The sequence below is a fragment of the Perca flavescens genome, chromosome 8, assembly GCF_004354835.1.
Source record: "Perca flavescens isolate YP-PL-M2 chromosome 8, PFLA_1.0, whole genome shotgun sequence".
NCBI classification, from domain to species: Eukaryota; Metazoa; Chordata; class Actinopteri; order Perciformes; family Percidae; genus Perca; species Perca flavescens.
In genome coordinates, this window is record NC_041338.1 from 27380541 (window position 1) to 27405726 (window position 25186).

General features: G+C 38.8%; 1 protein-coding gene across 1 annotated transcript; it reads right to left on the minus strand.

Moving 5' to 3' along the window:
* Positions 1 to 1357: 1357 nt before the first annotated feature.
* rfx4 (regulatory factor X, 4) lies at positions 1358 to 23220 on the minus strand. Its single transcript, XM_028585208.1, has 19 exons — positions 23142 to 23220; positions 22102 to 23029; positions 19540 to 19626; positions 19233 to 19293; positions 15935 to 16058; positions 14581 to 14642; positions 13782 to 13995; positions 13236 to 13313; positions 12872 to 13035; positions 12067 to 12167; positions 11908 to 11966; positions 11648 to 11792; positions 11211 to 11305; positions 10545 to 10662; positions 8795 to 8914; positions 7207 to 7368; positions 6935 to 7094; positions 6702 to 6840; positions 1358 to 2649 (listed from the first exon to the last, which is right to left on the minus strand). The coding sequence occupies exons 2-19, from the start codon at positions 22142 to 22144 to the stop codon at positions 2377 to 2379; spliced, it is 2205 nt and encodes a 734-aa protein (XP_028441009.1). The 5' UTR covers positions 22145 to 23029; positions 23142 to 23220; the 3' UTR covers positions 1358 to 2376.
* Between the last annotated feature and the right edge of the window lie 1966 nt (positions 23221 to 25186).

Sequence of the window (25186 nt, forward strand, 5' to 3'; positions counted from 1 at the left end):
CCAACAAGTCAATTTCCCTCCCTTCATGCCCATAAATATTTTATTATGGAAAATAATGAACCCCTGTATGTGTAAGTATATTTATTCATCCACTCACAAATCGTACGTTATCAATATATGAATACTGTGAGTTTAACAATATTAACCCAGATTGAATGTTGAAATAATATTTTTTCTGTAATCTTACATTTTCAGATGAATCTCTTGATTTGTTATTTTTTAGTTTAATGAAAAGACATTTTAGATTATGGGAGAAATATGCTTATTTCAAAGCACATAAAAAGTGAGGTACTTGTTACTACTGCAGTGTCTTGGTGATGTCAGATAAGAGACCTACTGGTCATGCAGCACGTTTCTTACAGCTGACAGTGATGTCCTCGTGCACACACCCAGGATGACCAATCTTCCTCTGAAATCTTCAGCTGATATTGATATTGACACTCAGGTCAGATGATTAAACCAATAGTGGGTCGCCATTTTTTTTGTTGTTGCTCTTGTGTTTTTCTGCATTCAAAGTCCCGGTTGTGAATCCCGCAGGATTTCGGAGAGACATAACACAGAGGATCTATGTTCCAATAAATACAAATCTCGGCAGGGGTCAGAGGTCAAAGGTTATGGGACTGAGGTGCAATGACCCCAGCACAGCAGGACATTCTCTCTATAGAAATTTAATTCTTTCTGCAGTGTGGCCCTTGTGCTACAGGCCCAACCCCCCACTGTGTTGTCACTGCATGGAGAGAGCGAGAGAGAAGTAACAATCAGCTCAGATGACTTCAGAATTTTTTTTTCCTTTTGCAACATCAAAACGTAAACTGGGGATTTGATGGAAGGCAAAAGTGGAATGATGCCTTTTCAAAAGGCAACACATACTGATGTGTTGCCTTTTGAAAAGGCATCATTTATATCATAGTTATAAGGTCAACATATTTGGCAAATTGGTAAAATTACCTTAAAATAAATACCTTAAATAATTATATTAAAAACGTTTACAGCTGTCTTGTAGTCAGCATATATATATATATATATATATATATATATATATATATATATATATATATATATATATATATATATATATATATATATATATATAAAAAAAGTATAGAAAGAGCAAGACTTAATAGATCACTGAGCAAAGACTTTTCTCCAGTGCTGACATTGATTATGATTATTAAATAGATAAAAGAATTTGTTTAATTATATTTTATCAAATTTGGACATTTTTGTCCATGCTTTTGTGGACTTTTACACAGAAAGAATAAAGAAAGAGTTGGAAAAAGAAGACAATTTGACAAAGATTTTAAATTGTCACCACAGACGGTTTCCAGTGCTTTTATTTACAGAAAAGTGACTAGACTTCATGTTACTGTACACTTTGATAATTTTCCTTTTTATAAATACCCATAGGGTAATAGGTCCTCAGTAGCTTTGAGTGCATTATAAAACACACAACCCTAGGTTAATGCGTCTTTCACTAACCATACAAAACAGAGAACAAAGTACCAACTGTAACATAGAAAATAAAGTATACACCATGTTACAAAGTTACAGAAAATACATACTATATATACTGTATATACAGTATATTGTCACAGGAAAACAGCAAAAAAGCTTGCAACAGAATACACTCGCACAGTTGTTTTTGAGTCACAGCATTCAATCATTAAAAAAACTATCCAAGATGGAAACACCTTAATACAATGATCAATGAGTTTATATCTGTCTTATGATGTTGTATGTTTTGTCTTTGTGCCACTGTATGTAACTAGTGTCCCAAAAGAACGTTAAGGCAGTACAGTCGTCCACATCCTGCAGTATATAAAGCTGCTGCAGAGAGCCCGTGACAGGATACTGCACAGTGCTGAGCAACAAGAGGAGACAGCGGTGTCACTGAGATTGTACTGTGGTCAGTGACAGTGTACAGCACACTGATCTGTCAGTCATTGACAAAACTGACTCAGGGTTTGTGGGATGATCTGTGTGCTGAGTTATGAGACCGACGAGGGAAACAGAAGTGTACATTCATTAAAACAAAGGCACAGCTTGGCAGCAGCATTGCACTCTTAAAATGATTTTGCTGCAAGTTCATTCTATATTATTTGATTATTGTTTTCCTCCAGCAGTGAGCAAAAACATCAGTTCTTGAAGGAATTTCATCAAACCTCCACACAAGTTACACCACAATCATCAGTGAGTCAGAGTCTTTTCAAATTGTCAGTACATCCATAACATGATTCCTAATACCTTGCATCGGTACTCTCAACTCTCTGCTCGTCCTTATTTGATGTACTTGATTGGAAGTGTTCAGAGACTTTGCATTCACCAGTTTTGGTGGCCTGGTGCTTGTATATAGCTGTCCAGAGCTGTGTTTACAAGCTATTTCGCCCAGCCTGTCGTGGCCTCTCCGTTGATATAGGCAAAGCCAGGGAAATGCTGTGAGTGTTCGTACTCTGAGTTCCTGCGCGGGCCCAGGGGAGAGTACATGTCCCCAGAGGTGGCATAGCGGGATGAATGCATAGGTGGGCTGGTGTAACAGCTGTTAGCTGGCGACACATCTGGCCACCGGGGGGCAACAGGTGCAGGGTGCAACCGAGGAGTGCTGCCCATCAAACAAGGCTCCATTCGAGACATTTGGCCGTTGAGCTGGTACTGTGGAAGGGAAGAAGAAGAGGAAAAGAGTTATGGTGATGCAGCAAAGTCAACTACTGAGAGAAGCATAAAATATATACAGTAATCAAGCCCTAAAGTAACGATTATTTGTATGACTAATTAATCTGCCGATATTTGTCTTGCTTGTGTCTTTCATCAAAATATATTCAGTTTCTTATCATATAAGAGTAATAAAAGTATCAAATGAGCACATTTAGAGGGCAGCATAATGGTTTGGTATTTTACTTGAAAGGTGACTTAAACAAGGAATTAGGTATCAGTTATCACAATAATTTCAGATTAACTTTTCTGTGACTAATCAGTTATAGCTGGGGTAGTTAGTTCTCTGGAAAAGGCAAAAAAAACGGCCAGATTTTGAAAATACAGCCCTCTTCCTCCTGCAGCTCTACCCTCTCTGTCCTTAGCCCCTCCCACCAGACGGGCATGGGTTTATGCACACGCTTCATACAGTAACCTGTACGGGTACTAGTCATTCATTTCACTCATCCCGATTGTGATCCTGATGCCGTTATATAGCGCCAATTTCATGAGAACTACCATCCTGTTTTCTTTGCAAACTTGTGGGCCTGTGAAGCCCTTTGAGATGACAAACTGTGATTCGAGGTGTTAGCTACATAAACATAAACCTGGATTAGCTGCAGCTGCGAGGGTTTGGCTATGGTTAGCTAACTTCATCTCAGAAACGCTTAGCCATAGCACATCTTCCTTTTTTTGGGTTGTTTTTAGGGGTGTGCCGATTTCAATTATAAATCAAAATTGATCAAAAAGAGCCTTTCATTTCAATTATCGACATCAAAAAGAGGATCGGTGATTCCCCCACTTTGAATAACCGATTAAATTGAATCAGGCTTTCACCATCTGCATCTGCATTTGTAAAACAGCCAATAGAAGTGCTTTCTTTCTGAAATAACAGAGCCAAGAGGAGGTGCTGAAGTCTAGTTTTCTCTCAGACCACTTGAATTACAATATGCTAAAAGATAATGGTGGAATTTTTGCCCAATGACACATAAACAAACTGCCTACCACAGCTTTGATCAACTAAGATATTTCCTCTTTAATGATTCAGTTAACGCTACGAACAGATGTGAGAGTGGTATCAATCTATCAAACTGTTATCAAACTGGCACTTTTATGCAGATCAAAATGTTGTCAGGAATAAACTGGTGGAGAAATACTGAATCCTTTATTTACTAATTGGCCTAGTTGTGAATCAGCCTATAACATACCTATAATGTGTAAGTGTTTAATTATAGTATATAAACAACAGGTTGCTGTAACCAATAATTCCCCAGAACATTTACAGAGGACATGACCTCAGTGTCCTCAAAGGTAGCTATAGCCCTGCTGATATCATATCTGATGCTGTATTAGTCTTGTAGCGTTGGGGGTAAATGGAGCCTGCTGATGGTAATTTCCTGTCAGGGGAAATTGCTTCACAAGTTGTACCACAGTGGTCAAAATAGCAAATTAAGCCACTTAAGAAAATTAGACATCAGCTCAGCAAAAAAAAAAAAAAAAAAAAAAAAGTGGTTTTTCTGTGTTATTTTTTGTTGCCTATGGTGACTGAATCCAAACAGCTCTGACTAAATCTGCCAGTTGACAAAAATATTTTGGACAGATGGGGATCCGACAAGGTTTTGTGTTCGTCTCAGCTCCATCCCCAACCTCTCACACAGACAAAGCACAGGCATTGTGCCCGATTTAAGTTCAGACAGGCTTAAAAAAAAAAAAGTGGAAGTAGGACCCTTTTCCCTTTTCTCACTAAATATAAACGCGACAGTCAATTCCATTATGAGGGATCACGGCATGGAAAAAGACAGTCAGTGCAGGTCAGAGAGCAGAACAGACGGCTCAGCGGCCTCTTGTTCACAAGCAGAAAAGAGACCATTGAATAACAATATTTTAATAAACGCCCCCTTGGCCCTCCTCTGTGGCTACTGGCTCAAACAGATGAAGAGACTATTGAGAGCTGGAAAGAGGAGTAACAGAGCAGGGCCCCTCTTGGCCCTGGCCGAGCCACCTTTCCCTGTCTGCTTCCGCTGTGTGGAGAGGGTGATTCGGGGACTTTTACAAACCGCTGAGGCCCAGCTGATCTCCTCTCACTATAAAGACAGCAGACGCTGGAGGGCCCTTGACAGGAAATTACCATCGAAAGAGCAAACTCACACCAGTCGCTACACAAGCTGTAAAATCAGTGACTCCATTTCATCCTAACAACCTTTTTTCTCACATTTAAATCGTCAGTCTTTTATTTACTTTGCGGCTGTGCAAAGTGTACCTAGAAGTGTTTCCAGCTTTCCCCCACATCGTTTATTAACATCTACATATTTATGTACGTGTTTAACCTTGACACATCTTTGTGGGCACGTTTATGCACATATGCTACTTATTCTACTTCTTACTATGCTAGGTGCTATGATATGTAAATAAAATAGCACAGTTTCACACTGTTCTGTTTGTGGATGCATACAGTTTAACCCATTAGTTACAGTTTAGACACTCGTGCTCACACACATTATTGCAAACATCATATCCAGTTTTGTTATTTGATTTGACTAATGTGACGCTGAGTTTCATCTCTCTCTATGGACATCAGCATAATCTGCAGCTTTCACTGGATGCTGTTATTGCACGTAAACATTGCCTACATACATTTATTCAAGTACTCTAGTACAGGTGCAGTTTTGAGTTACTTGTACTTTATTTTAGTATTTATATTATTTTATGCTATGTTATACTTCAACTTGTTGTTCAGCTTTTCGGATCCCTTTCTTCAGCGGTACAGTCCAAACAGAGAAATCTTTGTATATTTGATCATAACATGTATTTTGATCATGATATCAAATCGCTGACCCGCACATGTTTCTTTCAATTAAGAAATATTGCCAATCTTAGAGCTGTTGTTTCGCATTCCGAGTTTGAGATGATCATTCATGGTTTTATATCATCCCGGCTTTATTACTGCAACTCCATTTTCACCTGTCTCAGCAAGTCGTCCCAGGACCATCTATAACTGGTCCAGAACTCTGCTGCAAGGCTGTTGATCAGGTCCAGCAGGATGTCACGCACATCATTCCTATTTTATACTCATTAGATTGGCTTTCCGATCAAGTTCAGGATCCAATTTAAAGTTCTTGTTCTGACTTTTAAAGCTTTGCATGGTCAGGCACCTGTTTATATCTCGGACCTGCTCCATCCGTACACTACTAACAGGTCCCTCAGGTCTTCTAACCAGAGATTACTGGTGGTCCCACACACTCGCTTAAAAACTAAAGGTGACCGTTCCTTTGAAGCGGTGGCTCCACACCTGTGGAATGCCCTTCCTATTATCTTACCTTCTGCAGTCTCTGTTGAAGCTTTTAAAAAGCAGCTGTTTAAATTCGCTTTTGACTCATGTTTGTAACTTTGGGTTTTAGGTTTTAATCTTTTAAATGATTTTTATTGGTCTTTCAATTATTTTTTCCTTGCTTATTTTCTGTTGGATCCTACTATATTTTTTACAAATGTTTATAATGTGAAGCCCTTTTGACTTTGTCTGTAAAAGGTGCTATATCAAATCAACCTATTATTACTCAACTACATTACATAGGTAAATATTGAACGTTTACTCCACCACATTTACCTGACAACTACAGATACCTTGGATATTAAGATTTGACATAGAAAATATATGATCTTATAAAATATGACTGCTGTAAATGAAACCATCCAACAGCATGTTAATGTCAAGTAATTAAAACTTGGTTCCCTTTGACCAACTGCAACGCTATAATTCACCTGATAAGTTGTGTATCAATAATAATAACACACATAATAACACATAACACTACGAAAGGGCTCATTTTGCTGTGAATGATTAGTTTTACTTATGAATGTCTAAGTCAATTTAGCTGATAATACATTTAAATATATACAATTTTGAACTGAGAACACAAAAGGATTCAAATTTACTAAGAAAATGTCTTCATTGATTTACATTCATCTTAAATGCTACAGTATTGAACCCCAGTTCTTGGGTGACTGGGACTGACCTGTGCAGACGACCGGTGGTAGGCGGAGTAGTGGAGGGGGGCTGGGATCGCCGGCTCATGGGCCAGACTGGGATACTGGCTCTGGATGGAGTGAGGATGCTGGTTGGCGTAGCTGCCATAGTTGTAGCTACCAGTGTACCTAGAATGGAGTAAGCAAGTCAAAACCCACTGAAGAAATTCTCCAACAAAATTAAAATGTATTTTAATACTAATATCATAGTAATCATAATTACCCGTGCTCCTCTCTGTAGACAGGCATTCGGTGGGTGGAGGATGGAGGTGGGACTGGAGCGCTGTTCCTCATACAGGACAGCTGCTGTCCGGCCTCTGTAGCGGCGCCGCCGGCTGTTGTCACTGTGTATGTAAGGGACCAGGTATATGACTGAACAGCGCCTGGTAGACACATATATGGACACAAAAAAAATGTGTTGGCTCAAAGAAACTATGTGCGGTGAGACTTGTGCTTATTTAAGATGTCTGTGTGTGACTGTGAGGCCTGTCTCACCTGTGGTGGTGGTGACTCCGGTGTACTCTGGGGATGCGGCTGCTGTGGGGGAGCTGGCCGAGGAAACGCCCACAGAGTGGACTGACCGAGCGGGAGAGTAAGATCCTGGAGATGGGGAGGCAGGGGTGGTTTCTGTCAGCGTGAATTCCTCCTCTGTCTCTGCTGAAGGTGTCAAGAGAGGACAGACCATTAGACTATCGATTACAATAATAAAATATACAGTTGCTTTGAGAGGGTTGGTTGAACTCCTTGTGAGTTATACCTGAATGTGTACCAGTAAAGCACATACAGTATATGAGGCAAAGCTGTACTGTGTGTACAAAATAAGCAAGTTATATATAGAAATAGTTGACTCAAAAATATTCCAAAGCAGCAAATGTTTCCTATCATCTTATTTCTTATAGCAGGATTTTTGCAAACTGACAACCAACTATTTATAGAGCTCTTATAGTTCACAAGTTGAAGGAGCTGATGGGATAACTCGTATGATTTCATGTGACAAATAAAATGTATTGATTGATTGATTTTACTGCACTGTGTATGAAGATGAAGAGAAGTAACTTATGTCAGTATCACTATAAGTAAGCAGTATTAGAACAGTATTGGACTAATAGGAGTGAACTAACTCAGTACAGCACTAAACACGCAAAAGATCAGTAGTTGGAGGTTTAAAGCAGTAAAGTAAATATATTTTTATACTTTGTTTTGTTTTCTTAAGAGCACAGAAGGAATTCCAAAGAGAAACAAGTAAATGATTTTCAGAAAAATATATGAAACAAATTCGCAACTAACGATTATTTTCATTACTGATTATGTTGCTGATTTATTAAAAGATTACAGTTTGGTGCAAAATAAAGTACAAAAATGTACATCATAATTTCTTAAAGCTTAAAGGTGCTCCAAGCGATGTTGGGTGACGTTATTTCTTGTTGACGTTCAAAGTATTTTCAAACAAAACGAGACTAGATCGGCCCTCCCTCCTCCTCATTTCGTCCCCTCCCCCTCCCTTTCCGTGCTTCTGCGCCGGGTTGGGGGGTTACCCCAACCCTCACCCCAAAATCCTTCTTGTTGGTTATTGGCTGGAACGCTGTTTGCTATGTTTGGTGGTGCAAGTTGGCGCAGATTGTTTTTGTTGCTGTTTGTGGAGCCTGGGCTGTCTACAGAGACTGCGTTTTTTTTACAGTGTGTTCAGGGGACAAGCAGCTTGCGGATAGTGAGGAGATGTTTGCTGTATGTGACAAAAAATGTTGTAGCCTAAAAAACGCGTGACATCGCTTAGAGCACCTTTAAGGGGATATCTTCAATTTGCTTGTTTTGTCCGACCAACAGTCCAAAACCAAAGCTGTTTAGTTTATTATAACAAAAGACAAAGAAAATCAGCAAATCCTCACAATGTCTGAGCTGGAACCGATTGTTTGAGATTTTCTGCTTGAAAAAGCACTTTAACCATTAAAACAAATAACAGCACGTAATTGTTGGACATTTTCAGTGAGATAATCTTCTTATTCTACTACAAAGTATTACACAAGACATTTTTGCAGCTGTACTGTCATTAATTACTGATTAGAACTGCAGGGAGCGGTCTCACCTGTGCTGCCCTCTCCCTTCATGGCCCTCATGAGCTCGTTGGCTCTCTCCTGGCAGTGCAGGGACTCCAGCAAGTAAAGCACATAATCATCAAACATGAGGTGGATCAGGTGGAAGGACCCTGCGCACAGATACACAGGAGGAGTTTTACACAGAGAAAAAAAGTGTTATTTGTACCAAAGACTCGGATGAAGGTGATATGGAAGTTATTGTGTGTACAAACCTGCTGACATTGAGAGTCAGTTGTGTGAAAAAAAAAAACAACTAAAACTAAAAAAGCATTTCTAAAAGCATCTGACTGATGATATCACATCCTGCAGACTGACAGGAGGGCTGCTGGTAATAAAAAGAAGCGGGTGCGCTTGTTTCCGTGTATCGAGTCAGTGCCAGAAATATGTCAGCTGACCCCGGGGTCACACGGAAGATGAGACTGTGGCATGTGAGGGAGTGTATCACAATTGTGTCATTGTGAGGGTTGCTGCTGCTGTCGTGCATAATAAACACTTGTGGCTATTCAAGGGAGCGGGGTGTAATACTGACCGGTCATAAAAGGGAAAGACAGGCGAACACGTCGCGGGAGGGGAGGGGCGGCTATTGTTAATTAGCTGTTTGTGCGCAGAGACCTGCTTTATCAAAACACTGCAACCAGCTGTGTCTTTGATATTCACAGACAGAGCCAACAGAAGTAGAGCAAAGAGAAGCCGCTTTCTTTTCTTTTATTTTTACAACTCGTCACTGATTGCAATCCTTGGTGGTGCACAGTGCACAACAAGCTATTAAAGCAGCCATTTTACTTGTTTCTCTTCTCTCCTTATTTTAGACTCAAGAGATCCATACAGTAGAGTAGAGGAAGCCAGAAGGGTTTCTTTGGTTGCACTGAACCATGTATGGAGCTGATAAATTTACAGCAGTTTTAAGTTCAGTAGTGACATGGACATATAGTACATGTGAGATGTTTTTTGTGAAATTGTAAATTTTGCACAATTTTGAAGGACAAATAAAACAAACATAGCACAATGTGCAGGAGAGGTAGAAAACCCAATGGGCTTGTTGGAAGCCTCCACGTAAATAATGATAACATTTCACAATATTATAAAGAACACAAAATGAACATACAGAAAATAATATGACTAGATAATAGTGATGAAATGCTGACCGTTAACGGGGACATTTTACATGGTTATCATTGGATTACTGATATGAAGATTTTATTCATTTTTTCTATGTGTGTAATTTAGATTCTCAGCACAAATATTTTATATTACATATAAAGTATATATGGTCCATTGATGTTTAGCATAAATCTAAATTACAAACATTGCCTGATTAAAAAACAACTAAATTCTGCCTCATGTGATGCAGGATTGGACTAAAAGTCAAAGATCTCTGTGTGCACAGATATGTTCACATAGATTACCATCAGCTATGGAAGCTACAGAAACAGGTTTAACGTTCTTAAAGACCCTGTTATGTATGTGATTAAACTCAATGTCATGTTTAATTGGTCATTATATGGTGATTTAAGGGCTACACTTGGATGATGAGTTCTTCTGAATGGATAATTATAAAAAGCTTAAGTGTGTTTTGGGAAGGGAGTTCTTATTTTTGTTTGTTCTGTGTGGTATGGACCCTCGTTTGTGCATGACACAATAAATTACAACGTTTTGGTATACTCATGAAGCGCTGTCAAAGTTGTGTATTTCTGGCTGTTTGTCGCATTAAGGAATGATGACAAAGAATTAGCAGCTCACCAAAGCTGGGCGCGCTGTGGAGGGTCATATCCCGGATGACTCTGGTACCAAAACACGACCACATCAGCAGGAACTGTTGGGCCACCTTCTTCAGGCACCCGGGCCTCTTCCCTGCCACCTAGAGAGAACATTTCCATGAGAAAAGGGAGGGAAGGGTCGGGATGCCGGGGTAGAATTAACCTCGGGGTCCGCATTGGGGCTTAACCCTCAGGAACGAAAAACATGTCAACAAGTCAACTATTTAATTTGCCCCCAGGGACACGCCTTCCTATTGAACTATTGTCTGGGCAGTCCAAGACGTTGCCAGGGCGACCAAATTTTACAAGCCCATATCTGGCACATAATGGACGCAAATGGGAAGCTTGAAGACATCATTAACTGGGAGGATTGCAACGTAAGTGCCTCTGTGTAAAAGAAAGACATGCTGGGACGAGTGGCTTTCAGCCGCAGGTGTCTTTTTAACGGCAAATAAATAAGACTTCTGCAGCACAAACACTTGAAACATTTAGTTAAAATTAGTCCTCAGCATCAAACATGGAAAATATATAAACTTTAACGGTGCAACATGAACAAAAGACAGAAACGTTATGCAAAAATGCTGAGTCAGACCAAGTTTAAACACCTATTGTCCCGAAATTAGTGAAAAAAAGTAGTTTGGGGCCTTACCTTGACGACACAGCGGTCCACCATCGAGTCCAGCCACTCGATGTACGCCTCGATTGGAGACTGCTCCTCCAATAGACGGTCGAACTCCTGATACACTGTGACAGGAGGGAGAAGGTCAGCTTACATAGTATTTTACATCACATGGAAACTAAAAAAACTGAAAGATTTGGATGGCATCTTCTTCTGCGTATGTGTGACCTCTGATCCCGTCAGGACTGATTCAGAGCAGTGATGCTGCAGTTAACTGGAGATGCTCCGCAGGGTGTTTCAGAGGAGAGTGAACTTGTTTAACCTTTTGGTCTCCATCATTAATGCTTTGACTCTGCTGGTCGTGGGAATGATTGTCTCTCGGTGTGTCGTTTGGGTGGCAGTAAAGTGTAACTCTCTGTCTGGATGGGTGTGTTTAGAGTAGAATCAGTTTAAAGGCATGAACTTACAGTGGATAATAAGCTGCCTGTGCTCCTCTTGTGAGTCCTCCATGGTGTAAAGTGTCTGCTTGGTGATGCTGTTCAAGTCCACATTCCTCCAATCCTCCAGCATTTGAAAGGTGATGTCGGCACTGTTTATCACAGTCCGCGACGCCTGGGGACAGATAAATCGACAATATTACTTACACGAGCATACCCATATCCCTTATCAGCTGTGTTTGTTCATATGGATTTTATTAAAAAAAACAAACTCGGACCACGGTAGGCACCTGACATAGATGGTTTAATGATGTTTGCCGCTTTAGAATCTGAGAAAATCTCCTGGATACTGGGAACAAAAAAAGGAGAAAACATATGGTTAGTCCTGTGAGGTTAGTCCATCATTTAAACTTCCATTATGATGAGGATGATGTGGATTTCATACTTACATTCAAATTTGATATTCCTCAGGTTTTCAGGAAGGTCGTGAAGTGCTATTTTTAGCCACTCATCAAGCTGTTTGGCAAATTTTCGAATAACCTGAGTCAAACTGTGTGGACGAGAGAAAACAGAAACACATTTAATACCTAAGACACCATTTATAATTACCCTTCATATTCTCTTAAACAATCACTTAATCCTTTGGTCTATAAAATGTTACAAAATAGTAAAACAATTTTCCAGAACCTAACCTGATTTGACGATTAGTGAAACTGAGAAATGCACTTATCACTTTAGCCTCACATTTAAATTTCTCAAAAGGCTTCATTTTTAATTGTGCTTACAGATCCAGACCACTGCAAACCCTTTAACTTAGTTTTTGAATATAAGTAAACCTCTCCGATATGTTTGCAGATCATTAGGCAAGACATGCTATGGAACTGCAAGAACTGCAATAATTTGTTGAACATAATACACTGTAATGATGCTGCTTAAATAGCAGTACATAATATAGCACAAAGCATAGTGTAGCAAGACGTCCATAAGCATTTAAAATAAATTGTATTATTAATAAGACATTTTTTTTTAAGGAAGCCTATGGTTTGGTAAACAGCTTTATTCACTAAACTAAATGAAAACTATGACATTTCTGTTAATGCAGCAGCTTGAATTCACACTGCAGGTTTGCACAAATAAAAATAAATGTCTGTTTTTTTTGTCAGAGCAGAAAAAAAACAACATACCAATCTCCAATTTTAGTAACAACAGATAGGAAAATGTTTTTAAGAGTAAAAGCTTACAACAGGCGCTCACCTATCAGGCAGTGCTTGCAGGACAGTGGGCATCAGCACCCCAGAGATGGCCTTGTAGAGGATGGAGTCGCAAACACCGACTATGTTCACCACGGTGGGGGAGCCCAGGACAGGGAGCATGTGGGGCGGCATGCCCTGCCAGAAGTGCAGCAAGAAACTTTGAACCTAAAAGTACCACACACACCATGACATTCAATATTACAGGAAATAGGGCCCCTGGTTAGCTCACCTGGTAGAGCGGGCGCCAACATATAGAGGTTTACTCCTTGATGCAGCGGCCGCAGGTTTGACTCCGACCGAATTAGTAACATACAATCAAACTTTTTTGTTGAAATGGTAAATGGTTTAAAACAGAAGATACTTGCCTCATCAAAGTTGGCTCGAATAACAGTGTCCAGTATCCTCTGACAGTGCGTTCTGTACATCATGATGAAGGTTGACACCTGTGGGCAACAACAGAGTATTGATCTGCATCACAAACTTAACAGTTTTTCTTCTTCGGGGAAAGTTAAATAAAAGTGGTGGAAAAACAAGAGAATAAATCTTGTACAAAGTATGTGAACCAATAAATACACGTTACAGGTCCAGGCTGGAGCGGAGTAATATAAAACGAGCTTTAGAGATCAGCAAAACACAAACCATTTAAAATCATGGCCCCTCTTTAAAAGCTGGACAGCTAGTGCCTGTCCTTTGTCCATTGCTAGATCTTATTATCTCCCCCAAAAGATTAAGAGTTAGTGAGGAGCCAGCATATAAATCCTCAAGGTCCTTCTCTAAATGCAAACCCAGTGAAGGTCCCGGGGCAGATAAAAGGCTGTAAGCCAGAGGGGGCGCAGAGTTGGTGAGATGGCAGGGAGAGATGGGTGGGGAGGGGGCGGCTGTAAGGATGGACTTTTAAAACTCCTGTTTACCCTCTCTTCTGGCAGGCTGGCGGGCAAATTTAGGTCTTTGACATTTGGAAACTCTGGCAGGAGCGTCCCCAGTTTGGAGCGCGGTGAATATGCCACTGTCTGCTTCGTGACCTCTTTCTTCCCCGTCTCGTTTACCCACGCCGCTCCTTTTTTGGAGTACATCACATCGTAATACTGAGAGGTCTCCTTCACAGCTATGCCGTAGTAATGGTACCTGAGAAGAGCAGAGGGTGAACGGGTGAAGAAGATATGTTAAGTACAAAGAAAAACTTAGAATAAAAAAATTATTCAAACACATTTAAAAAAAAAAAAGAAATATTATTTCTAATACACTTGTTAGAATTTGTTACAAATGTACCGAGTTTGATATAAACTCCTTAAAAAAGTTTAATCAGATACGTCTGATTTTGTATTTTGTTTACATAATTAGGAAGAACAAACTAATCTTATGAAAACATAAATCTATTCTACAATTTCAGATCTTTACTACTATCAAATGCGATGAATGCTCTGTATCAGAAAAGAAAAATAGGAAAAGAAACGGATTCTTTCTTTTCTGATAAGAGTCTCAGAAACTCCACAATGTTATTTTAACTTTAATGTTGTTATCCTGTGTCATGCCTTATTTTAGGCTCAACTGCTTGTTTGTGTTATATGCTGCCAGTTTTCTGTTTCTGCATGTCTATGCTCCATGTTTGATTGAATTTGTCTTTTGTTCAGATTTTTTTGGGGAGAGGGTTTGTGAATAAGTGTGTAATGTGTAGGTTGTTTATGACAGAATCAAACCAAACCAACTTACTTAGACTGCCCTCTTGTCCCCAGTCTTCTGGTAGTTAATGCTGGAAACTGTTGTCTTATGATCTGTTCAGTGTAGGAGAGAAAAGGTTAAGTTAGTGTGCCGTCACTAAAGAGTGAGAGAGCGGTTGAAATTTCTATTAGCGTTTTATCTCAGCCTATCACAGTAATTCATGAAGGTAAAGAGAAAAAGAAAAGGAGGTGGAAACAGGTGACACAAAGAACCAAATAAAATCTTTATAAAATATCAACTTGTGTGTATTTCTTTGTAAAAAGGCAGGGGAAAGTGTTTGATAAAGTTTGTCAGGAGAACATGAAAATCTCATAGCTGTATCCTCGGGAAAGTCTGTGAGGGGGAAAAAAGCTTTGAGAGCCATCCATTTATGACATCCAGGGGTATTTTTTTTCCTATATCAACAGTCTCCCCTCATCTATCCACCCACCCACCCTCTCTCCTTCTCACTCTCTTTCTCTTCTCCACTCCCGCCTTCTTCCTTTCCTCTCTTTTTGTCCAAAGAGATTGGCTCCTTCGTCCAGCTCCTGGTGCAGAAACTTTAGCAAACAGTGTAGCTCTCTTTTGTGTGGGATGAAAAAGGAGGCCAAGCTGTGAAGTTTCTGTCAGGCCCCGCTTGATAAATGAGCAGACAGGGAGGCAGTCCGGGCCCTCTCTCGTTTTTTTGTCCTGAATCAATGAAGCCTTCCTAAAGGACACCCCACACTGCTCTAGCCACTGATCTAACATTCCGCAACATCTCACCCTTCCAAATTTCCTTTAATTACACATTAATCCAGGCCCCTTCTCTTTTTCAATATCTTCCGACAGGAGCTGTGGAGGGGCGGGGGTGGACCGGGTTGGGGGTTGGGGCCGGGGTCCAGGGTACAGGGGATGGCTGGGGGTAGGAAGGCCGAGGAACTTCTTGGGGTTGTGGGAACGGACGAAAGCACATCTCCTTTGGCTCTAAATTATGTGTTCAGTGAACGACTGCAGAGCTTTGCTCACTTCACACTGAGCTGCAGTTGATATTACTTCAACAGCAGCCAGAGCTGCAGCACGAAACCAACCCAGGCATGAAATGGTCAGACTACTGCTTACGGCTGATTTAATGCATGACATTATTGCTTTCATATGACATCCAAATGTTGTCTTGTATCTTCTTCTGTTGACTCATTTTGCTCTCATTACTTTGAACTTGAACAGTGCATGTATTAATGTATATTAAAACCTTACAAAGACTACAGATGTTAATGAGTTAATGGCTTTCACGTGTTTTCAAGATATGCAAAAATTATTTTGAGTATTTGGAATGATGAGTTGCCAGACTGTTTAACCTTCATCTCCACTGATGTTTGAATCTTACCTTTCCAAAGCTGGCCGCGTTCACAGGCTGTGTGTCGTGCTTTTCACTGAAGTCTAGATAATGCATGTAGAGGGCACTTCGGGGGATACACACACCTTCGGCTATCTCATAGTTCTCTTCTAGCCTGTTGATGACAATGAGAATTATCAGTGCACAAAAAATCTAACATGGAAGTTTAAGCATTGTTAATATGAATGAAAGAATCACAACTTTAAATAGGCCTCTTATGTGGCATTTCTGGTAAAATGGCAAAAGAATTGCAGTAACCTACTGTCTAAATGTTTAGGAAGTCCGATTACATTAATGTTAACAAAATGAATAAATGCAGTGAACTAAGACAATTTGATTATATTAAATTATGTGATGTTAAAGTTTCAATCAATCAGCAGGTGTACTGCAGCACACAACTTCACATGTATTATATTAACCAGACACTAAGATTGACAATACTACTGTTGATCTCACAATTACACAGACATCAACAACTGCTCCTGGGTGGATATGTATATGTTTAATTCTGATAAATTCTAGGTAAAATGTTTAAAAAAATAAAATACCTACATTTTCGCCTAACTTTCCCAACATAAGCGGTTCTATTTCATTATACTTTTACAGTGATCATATGTGTTTAAATTTTTTGTTTCTGCATATAACGGATTGCGTTAGTTTTAGTGAAGGCTTACATGACTGTGTCTATTTGGTTAAAGTCATTTACTGTATGTTTGGAAAAACAATCCAAGTACTGATTTACAAGTCTCATTTAAAGTCTCAGTAAATGGTTTATGATGGACATCATAAGCCATGTTGCTGTATAATTGATTTGCATTGAAATCCTAGACTTGTGAACTATTTAAATATCCATTAAGAAATAAATTTGATATTAACATTCATTTAAGTTACTCCCTATATTGTGAAAGCGTTGCTGGTACTGAAGATCAGACTGAGAAGCAAAACACCGCTTTCTGTAGTTGTCAGTGCATTTTGCCGTGTCTGCTGGGTGTATACTGTATTTAGGCAACTGTTTGCTAATCAGCGATAAACAGCTGTCTGAAAGACTATGTTGGCATCAGTAATGTGGGTCTGGATTGGTTGATCTCTTGTCTGGCTAACAGGTCCCTCTCTGTTATGCTTAGAAATGCTACGCCACTTATCTCTTTTGTGGGGTCCCCCAGGGGTCTATTCTGGGTCCCCTTATATTTACCATGTGCATGCTACCCCTGGGGCAAGTGATGCGAAAACATAATATTGATTTTCATTGCTAAGCGGATGATACACAACTGTATGTCCTGATAAAGCTTGGTACCATCAATGTGTCTTTTGTTATGTCCTGCCTTGCTGAAATTAAAAAATTGTTGTTTTTTGTAATTATTTTTAATTATTTTATCGTGCCTTGTCTTTAATGTTTTGGATTTTATTTATTTATTTATTTTTAACTATAAAGCACTGTAACTTGATAATCATTAGTATGTCAGTGCTGTAATGCTTTAAATTTGTTTTGGAGTATTTTTGCCCAACAAAATAAATCACTCAATGCATACTAATTGCTAATATAAGCATGCTGTCAGCGAGCTGGAAATACTGATCATTGCACATATCCTCCGTGTACAATTTACAAGTAACAACAAAATGTCAAATAACTAAATAAGAACGGAGTCTGAAGTCTGACCCTTGGTACACCATTCAACAAAATAACTACATATTGAATCCTGCCACCACCTCACCCTGCATCATCAATTACATTTTTATTTATAAAATGTTTATGCTTTTGAATTTAGTGTAAGTTTCTTCAGTTATCAGATTTATTTAGCTTGCATCTATCTATCTATCTATCTATCTATCTTTCATATTGAACTCTATTCTTGTGGAAATATATAGCTATTGTAAAAGCCTTGTTCTGTTGTTTTATGAGCCATCTTTATGACCTGACTTACATTTCCTTTCACTTATAAAGCTGTGAACTGTCTTCTGAATTACAGTCATAAAATAATGACAGTAATTGTTAATGTTATTAGTGGAATAACAGCCATTTAAATCACTGCATTTTCCTGACTGGTTAATTGGCTAATGGTTGTTCTGTATTGTTGTGATTTAAATATATAAACCTAATTTTAGTGACTTTAAAAAAAAAAAAAAAAAAATCTAATCCAAACTGGTCAAATAGTCCTATAACCAAATGTATTCTTTCTGCTTCAACGATGAAAACCAAATCATCAATAAAAAACTCATCATTAAGGTATAATTCACTTTTACTGCAACATCCTGCTAAGATGTAAGAAAAATTTGTAGTCAATTTCACTATACCCGCAGGAAAAAAGTCTCCATATGCACAGTGAAATTACAGTAGCATTTATGTCTATAAGGCTTCTCTTTAAAAAGGTTCATTGACCCAATTTACATTCCTCACACTGGGTTTCAGCCCCCCACAGTGCAGTTTAAAACAGTATTAATATTCATTTAAGCCCATGTGCTTTTTGAATGCTATTAAGTAAATGGTGTCCTTGGTCATGGGGCTGTGGAACAGGCAGGCACATATAAACTTGAGGCATGTGTGGGGTTTGTATTTTATACATGCAGAGGATATGAAAGATCTGATGCATGTCGAAGCTGCTCCTCTTTTTAAGTCTTTATGTGTTAGGTGTCTCTATTGTTAAAAAGCAGTATGGAGTCCAAATCAAACGACCCCGTGAGGACAAATAAAACATAAAATCGTATCTGATCAGATAATGAGCAAGACTGAGGTTTGAAAAAACACAAATGCCATTTTTGTCATTCTCATTGCTGTTAATACTTAAAATACAACACATGTTCAACATGTACAAACTAAGAGAATAAAACTAGCATTAAAAAGTAGGACGTCACATCTGTGTTTGTGGCTCAATGGTACAAAATGAAAATCTTACCTTTACTGACATCATAAAGCCAGAAAAGAAACTAGTGTGCAAACACACTGGTGCTCATCTGTGTGTGTCATGTAAAACTATTTAAATCAATGCAATTTTGATATAAAAAATAAAATTCTAGACTTGATATTCATCGTTTTATGTTCCACATGGCGAGTGGAAGCCTAAAGTAAAATAATAATTCATTAAAACTTTTTTTTGGAGACTGACTACATGGCTTTTAAATTAATTCACAATATTTGCAGTTGATTACTGCTGTTTGACATACACTTGTGTGAGTCAATTTTATTTGTTTATATATATATATATATATATATATATATATATATATATATATATATATATATATATATATATATGATATATATAATATACACATTTATTTAAAAAAAACTTACCATTCCAGAGTAGCCGGTGTCGAATGTGGTTTAGAGGCTCTGTTGTTTTCTTTTTCTTCATCTGTAACATACAACAAATACTGTAGTTTAGGGCAAAATCAAGTTATTTGGATAAAATGAAACATCACAAACATGGCACCAGTGAAAGGTCACATAACCCACAATAATGTGCAAATCGTGAACCTTTTAAAAACTGTCATGTGGTTAAATGACTAACTATACTAAACACTACACATGAACTATACCAGTTTACAGGATTCCTAAGTGGAGTCAGTAGTTTTAGTGTAACAGTGTTCGTCCTGCTTACGTTCATCGTTGGACATGTTCCCCAGAGACGTGTGACTGGAGTATCGCTTGCTCTCACTCTCGTTGAGGCATCTTTCAATCCAACTCTCTAAAAAAGACATGATGGACCACAGATCACAGAACTGGACAAACTGTAATGTGATGCCTCGCAGTACAACTTAATAATTTAGTTTGGACATCATTTTGTTTAGGCAGAAGTGATCATGAAATTATTAATCTGGTCAACAGAATGTGATTTTTAAAGATCTAACAGTGGGCCCTTTAATTGTCACTTGGCTAAAACATCAGTTTTGGTATATGTCTTTGTATTCATTTTCATTGAAACATAAACTGTTCATTTAAAAACTTACTTTCTGGAGTGAACTCATTTTGTCCTGCAGTATAATAGAGTCAAAGCTGTATTTACATAAACAGTGCAAATCACTGCCTATACAGGACACTTTAAATGTCACTAATGTGAGAAGGTGAGCTGACAACAATCGATTGTATGGGCAGCGGTGCAGCCATGGCTCTATTTGAGATGTTTTCACCAGGACGGCAGGAATCCAGCATTGTTCCCAGGAGACTACGAGCGTACACACTCGCTTAAAAGAGCCTGTGCACATTACTGAAGCAGTCTGGTGGAATAGAGGCCATTGTCCTGTTTTAATTTCTACTTAGAAATAGCTCAACTGGTGTGCTTTCTGTGGCCGAGTAGCAGCAAAACACCAAGGCTTTCATGTAGAAACAGCCTGATACATAGAGTAGATATCCATTTAAAATTATTGTATTTGTTTCAAATAAGGTCATTAGTATTCAATAAATGCAATTAAGAAGAACTTTGCACATAATTAATATCCTTTTATCTTCTTTATTTAAGTGTAAGAAAGCATTTTCTGGGTTTAATTTTTGTTTTTAGGATAATAAGTCTTCTTTACCAACCACTTACCACGTACCTAACTGAATGTCCTAAACAGAGAAAGAAAATAAAAAGTACAATATTTTCCATTAAATCTAGTTAATAAAATCTTTATGTAACTTAGTCAAAACAACCTCAGAAGTTTACACAGTACACACAGTAGTAACGTAAATGTTACTTTTAACAAATAAAAACTCTCTACATAATATTTCTTTAAAATTGTGTTAATCGTGTTCTTTCCCCCTGCATGTGAACTGAAAACAATCACCATAGCAGCTGTTGCTAAGACAGACTGTTGGCAGGACAACCTGTTGGTGCAGCCCAAAGGGGGGATTCAGAGGAGGTCACAGATATTCAAAAGTTTTAAAAGTTTACACTCGATGAGGAATCTACACCTCAATGTTTGGCACGCGCTGATAGAAAAGGTCAGACTGCAGTTAGAGTCCCATCATCGCTGCATCAGGAGCAGAAACAGAAAACTAACGGCCCTCTGAACATACATGGAAGAGGTTTTTTTCTTTCAATGCTAGAGAAATATTATCATCAGAAGCTTACTCTTTAATGGTCTCAATTACTGTGTTTATGATTATCATCACCTTTAATTTCACTAACTGATAAATAGTACTCTACATGCCAAATATAATGCCTGTGACACAATAAAAAAAATAAAACTGCCTGTGCATTTCAATGTTATCTAATAAATAAAACACTACCAGCGTCACTGACGACCTTCTGACATGTCCCATAATTTACCGACAGTATTTGCTTCTGTCTTTTTCTACCTAAAAAACTAATCAGGAAGTGAAAAAGTGAATCCACTGAAGTGAAGCTAATTCTCCACAGAGGCTCAGATCTCAAGCTTCATTTGCCACAGGATCAGATAAGTTGGGGATCTAAATAATTGGATTAAATTTGATCAACAAGTGAAACGGATGTTCACTCATTTATTCACACACATTCAGTGCTGAACTACTCTGCACTGCACCAGCATACTAGAAATGTGATTAAACAATTTAAAAATGCGTTACCCAAAAATAATTAATAAAATAGTAATTATATTAATCACCTTTCATAATTTGAATAAATCGAACCACAGATGAAAAATAACTGTTGCACAATTAGTTTTAATTGTTTAATCAGATTGAACATTAATCCTTATTGTTTCTGTAATGTACACAATATTTTACAGATAAAGTCTGAGTAAAATTCAGTTTGGAAGTTGAATAAATGCTTTAGTATTCAAATCTTGGACTTAAAAAAAAACAGAAGCCAAAAATATTTTAAAGTCCACCATGATGTGCACTTGCTGTTTTTATTTCTTCACTCCCAGTGATGGAGATTTTTTTTCTAAATTGGTTTAACTGAAAACAGCAAGAAGAGCGATTTAAAAGCTATTTCTCAGTGGACAAGAGACACACTTATAACACGACACTTCTAATAAATGTGCATGCCCAAAAACACTACACAAATAACTTGAATAAATAAAAAAGTAAATTAGTGATAAAAAACAATCAACAGCCGAGCTTCCAACTTCCTCTGAATGACTGCAGAGAAAGTTTGCGGCTTCCAGAAGAGCAGCAGCAGCAGAAGAAGCTCACACAACAGAAGCTGGTTTTCTCAACACATCCAGACAAAGCAAAGCGAGCAGAGATTAAAAGGACTGACCTGTGGAATCCATATCAGGCTCCTCCAGCAGCCCGCAATGCATCCTCTTCCCATCAACGACACTTGCTCCTCCAAGAAAATGGCTTAGTGCACGTTTCCCCCTCCTCAGCGGCTCTCCCCTTGTCTCGCTCTGTGTTTCCGTGACCACTGCCCGTCACAGGAGATGTTGAGGATCTGAGGTTCGCCCAGAGAGGGGTGGTGTTGGCGGAGGAGAAGGGGGGAGGTGGGAATAAGGGAGGAAAGGGGGGTAGAGACTCCAGAAATCCAGCGGGGGGAAAGCCAGACCCGTCAAAATGTTTGCTGATGTTTCATGGGAAAGGGGCTGATTTTATAGGAGCCCTGATGGGGACATGTCATTGATAGGCTTGGAAGGCTGATGAATGGCCCCAAGTCAGATGGGGATGTGGCAAGGCTCACTGGAAGTCTTTTGTGGGGCTGTTTTGAATAAGAAAAGCTCCCTCCCAACGAAAAAAAAAGAGGCTTAGATCTACGCAGTCCTAACACTGTGGCCTCCCCGTCTTCCATTATGGCATTTAATACGTTTTTATACACCCCAGAGTTCCATATAAACATACATCCCTACACAACCGCCGCTCCTGCCTTTTCTTCTCATTTTAACTCCCATTTCATATCCCACGGACACTTGTTGCCACATTTGGTCTATTTCTCACCTCATTCCACCATTAATCGTCTAGTTGTTAACTTTTTCACAGAATCGACAATTGCAAGGCCCAGACACACATTCAAACATGCTAAAAATGCCAACGGTGCGGACTTTTTGGTGATTTTCTCACCTGTTTTTCACTCACTTTTTTGCTGTGGCAACCTTATTTTTGGTGTGCCTCTGAGAAGAGGCAACGGTCACAAAGGGGGGGAAGTAAAAGTGCAAAGCCCGAGGCTGGGAGGGCTCTGATGGAGTGCCTGAGAGCTGGAGAAGCGAAAGCTGTGATTAGAATATGAATGGAACCACAGGAGAGGGGGAGAGGAGAGGGGAAAGAAGAGGGGAGAGGAGAAAGGCGGATTATGGCTGAATTACTCACCACACCATGGATAGCAAAGGAGGACTTTCTCTACCAGTGCGCAGGCGTGGGCACCAATGCTGCTACTCACCGACACACACCGTGCAGCCACCTGGGAGCATGCGTGGGACAGGGTGGCAGCAACATCACATGGGACACCGTGCACAGGGTCATACTTTGTTAGAACAGATCTGTGCATCCTTTCAGACTCATGTAGGAAGAAAGAATCCGCTATAATGAGCGACAGGTCAAAAGGACTTTGGAAAAATCTAAAAAGAAAAAAAAATCTAGCACATTTTAATCATTTTGACTTGTCTGCAAAGATTCTTAATGCTTAAGAAAAGATTAAACAAGAAACATGCTTTAACAACCTATTTATGTCACAATAGTAAAAGGCCTAAATGGCTAGTGCAAAGCAGTGACCTCAACAGAAGGATCTAATTAATTTCAGTCAAATAAGGAGGTGTTTTTTTTTTCCTCCTGTTATCTGCTTATCAGAGCCTCATACATTGGACAGGTGCAGCCACCAAAAGAGCCTCTTCCACCCTTCCTATTCTCACACACTCTGCCCACACAAACGGATGTGTACTGCTTTTGTTCAGTGAAAAGGCCCCAATTGAGTTGTGTGTGTATGTGCGAGTGGGGGGTACGGTTACGCTGCATACAACATGTTGGTGGTATTAAGGCTTTTTCTTTTTAAAAAGAGGAAACCATATGACTCAAAGCAACTTTCTCTTCCCATTGACATGAATGAGGGTGTCGTGCTGCACATGTCTACATGTCCTCACTGAACATCCAGCTGTCTGCTCATCACATGACATTTATATCGGAGTGGTCCTCCACTATCTACTGCAAAACTTAAATCATCTCAGGTTTAAATAAAAACAAAAACAAAACACTTCAAACAAAACTCCTGCTGGTGGTTTTATGAGCAACCAATTAGTTTTCTAATGGACTTCATCAGACAGCAAATATGTGGGTTAACATTTTACCAGAACGTCAAGTTTAATATGAATGGGCTGATAATTAAGTATGATTGCTCTTCGTTTTACAGTTCAGTTAATACATCTGTTTTCGTTGTGTTCGTTCGTCTACGACTGTAAACTATTTTTTGACATGGACTAATTCATTAATCAAGAAAATATTTTGAAAGTTTAACCACAAACAAAAATTAGGTACTTAATTTTTTTGTTTTACATGTCTGGTCTCATGTAATGCATTAGAGTGGAACACATTTTCTAAATTTTCTAAAATATATCAATTAAAAAAAATATACTATGTTTCAACCATGATGCCCAACCCTAGTTTGACATTTCACTTGGAGAAGAGCTCGTTTCAGCATGGGTTTTGTCCCCTTTGCAATAGCAGCCATGAACAATCTGCCTCGCTGACACCGTGGTGAGCTGGGATGATGAAGGCCTCATGGTGATTTTGTGCACTGTCCATATCTGTAAGGGGCTATGTGTATGTTGCTATGTGTATAACTATATGCTTTGTGTATTGGCGGTGAAAACAAATATCCCGCTGAGACAATAAATCTAAATCTCATCTTGTGAAATCAAACTTTGTCTGTGCACTTCTCTTTCTGATCTTGGAGCTTTTCTGGACCAGTTAATGTAAGAGTGCTTTCTCACCATTATTACATTTTTAAATATTCAGTGAGGTCAATTTATATTTCATGTTGACAATTAATTAAAATTTGTATTTTCATCTTGTTGTTGTTGGTATTGTTGCTCCTGTTGGTGCACTGATCTCCTACACATTTACCCATGTAGTACAATGCACCTAAGAACAGAGGAACCGTCAGATTCATATTATTTCCATGATGTCATGTTTGTTGTCATTTTGTTTTCTGGGGATGATTTTTGATTCTGTTCAGCAGCCAAATGTCAAAGCTCAGATTTCGGAGCTTTTAACAGCACATAAAGTGATCCCTTAGACTTTTATTTTGAGTTTGTTCTTATAGCTGAATTACCACACAACAGTGCTTTTTTTTTTTTTTTTTTTTTTTTTTTAGGGATTACTTCTTTGGCATTTAGAGTAAAGTAGAGAAGCAGACAGGAAAT

Excerpts from the sequence above, each read along its gene's own strand:
- rfx4 (XM_028585208.1), bottom strand. The coding sequence starts at position 22,144 with ATGCATTGCGGGCTGCTGGAGGAGCCTGATATGGATTCCACAG. Across the intron at positions 14,643-15,934 it reads ACGCGGCCAGCTTTGGAAAG|ATCATAAGACAACAGTTTCC; the intron begins GTAAGATTCAAA and ends TACACTGAACAG. Across the intron at positions 2,650-6,701 it reads ACCACCGGTCGTCTGCACAG|TACCAGCTCAACGGCCAAAT; the intron begins GTCAGTCCCAGT and ends TCCCTTCCACAG.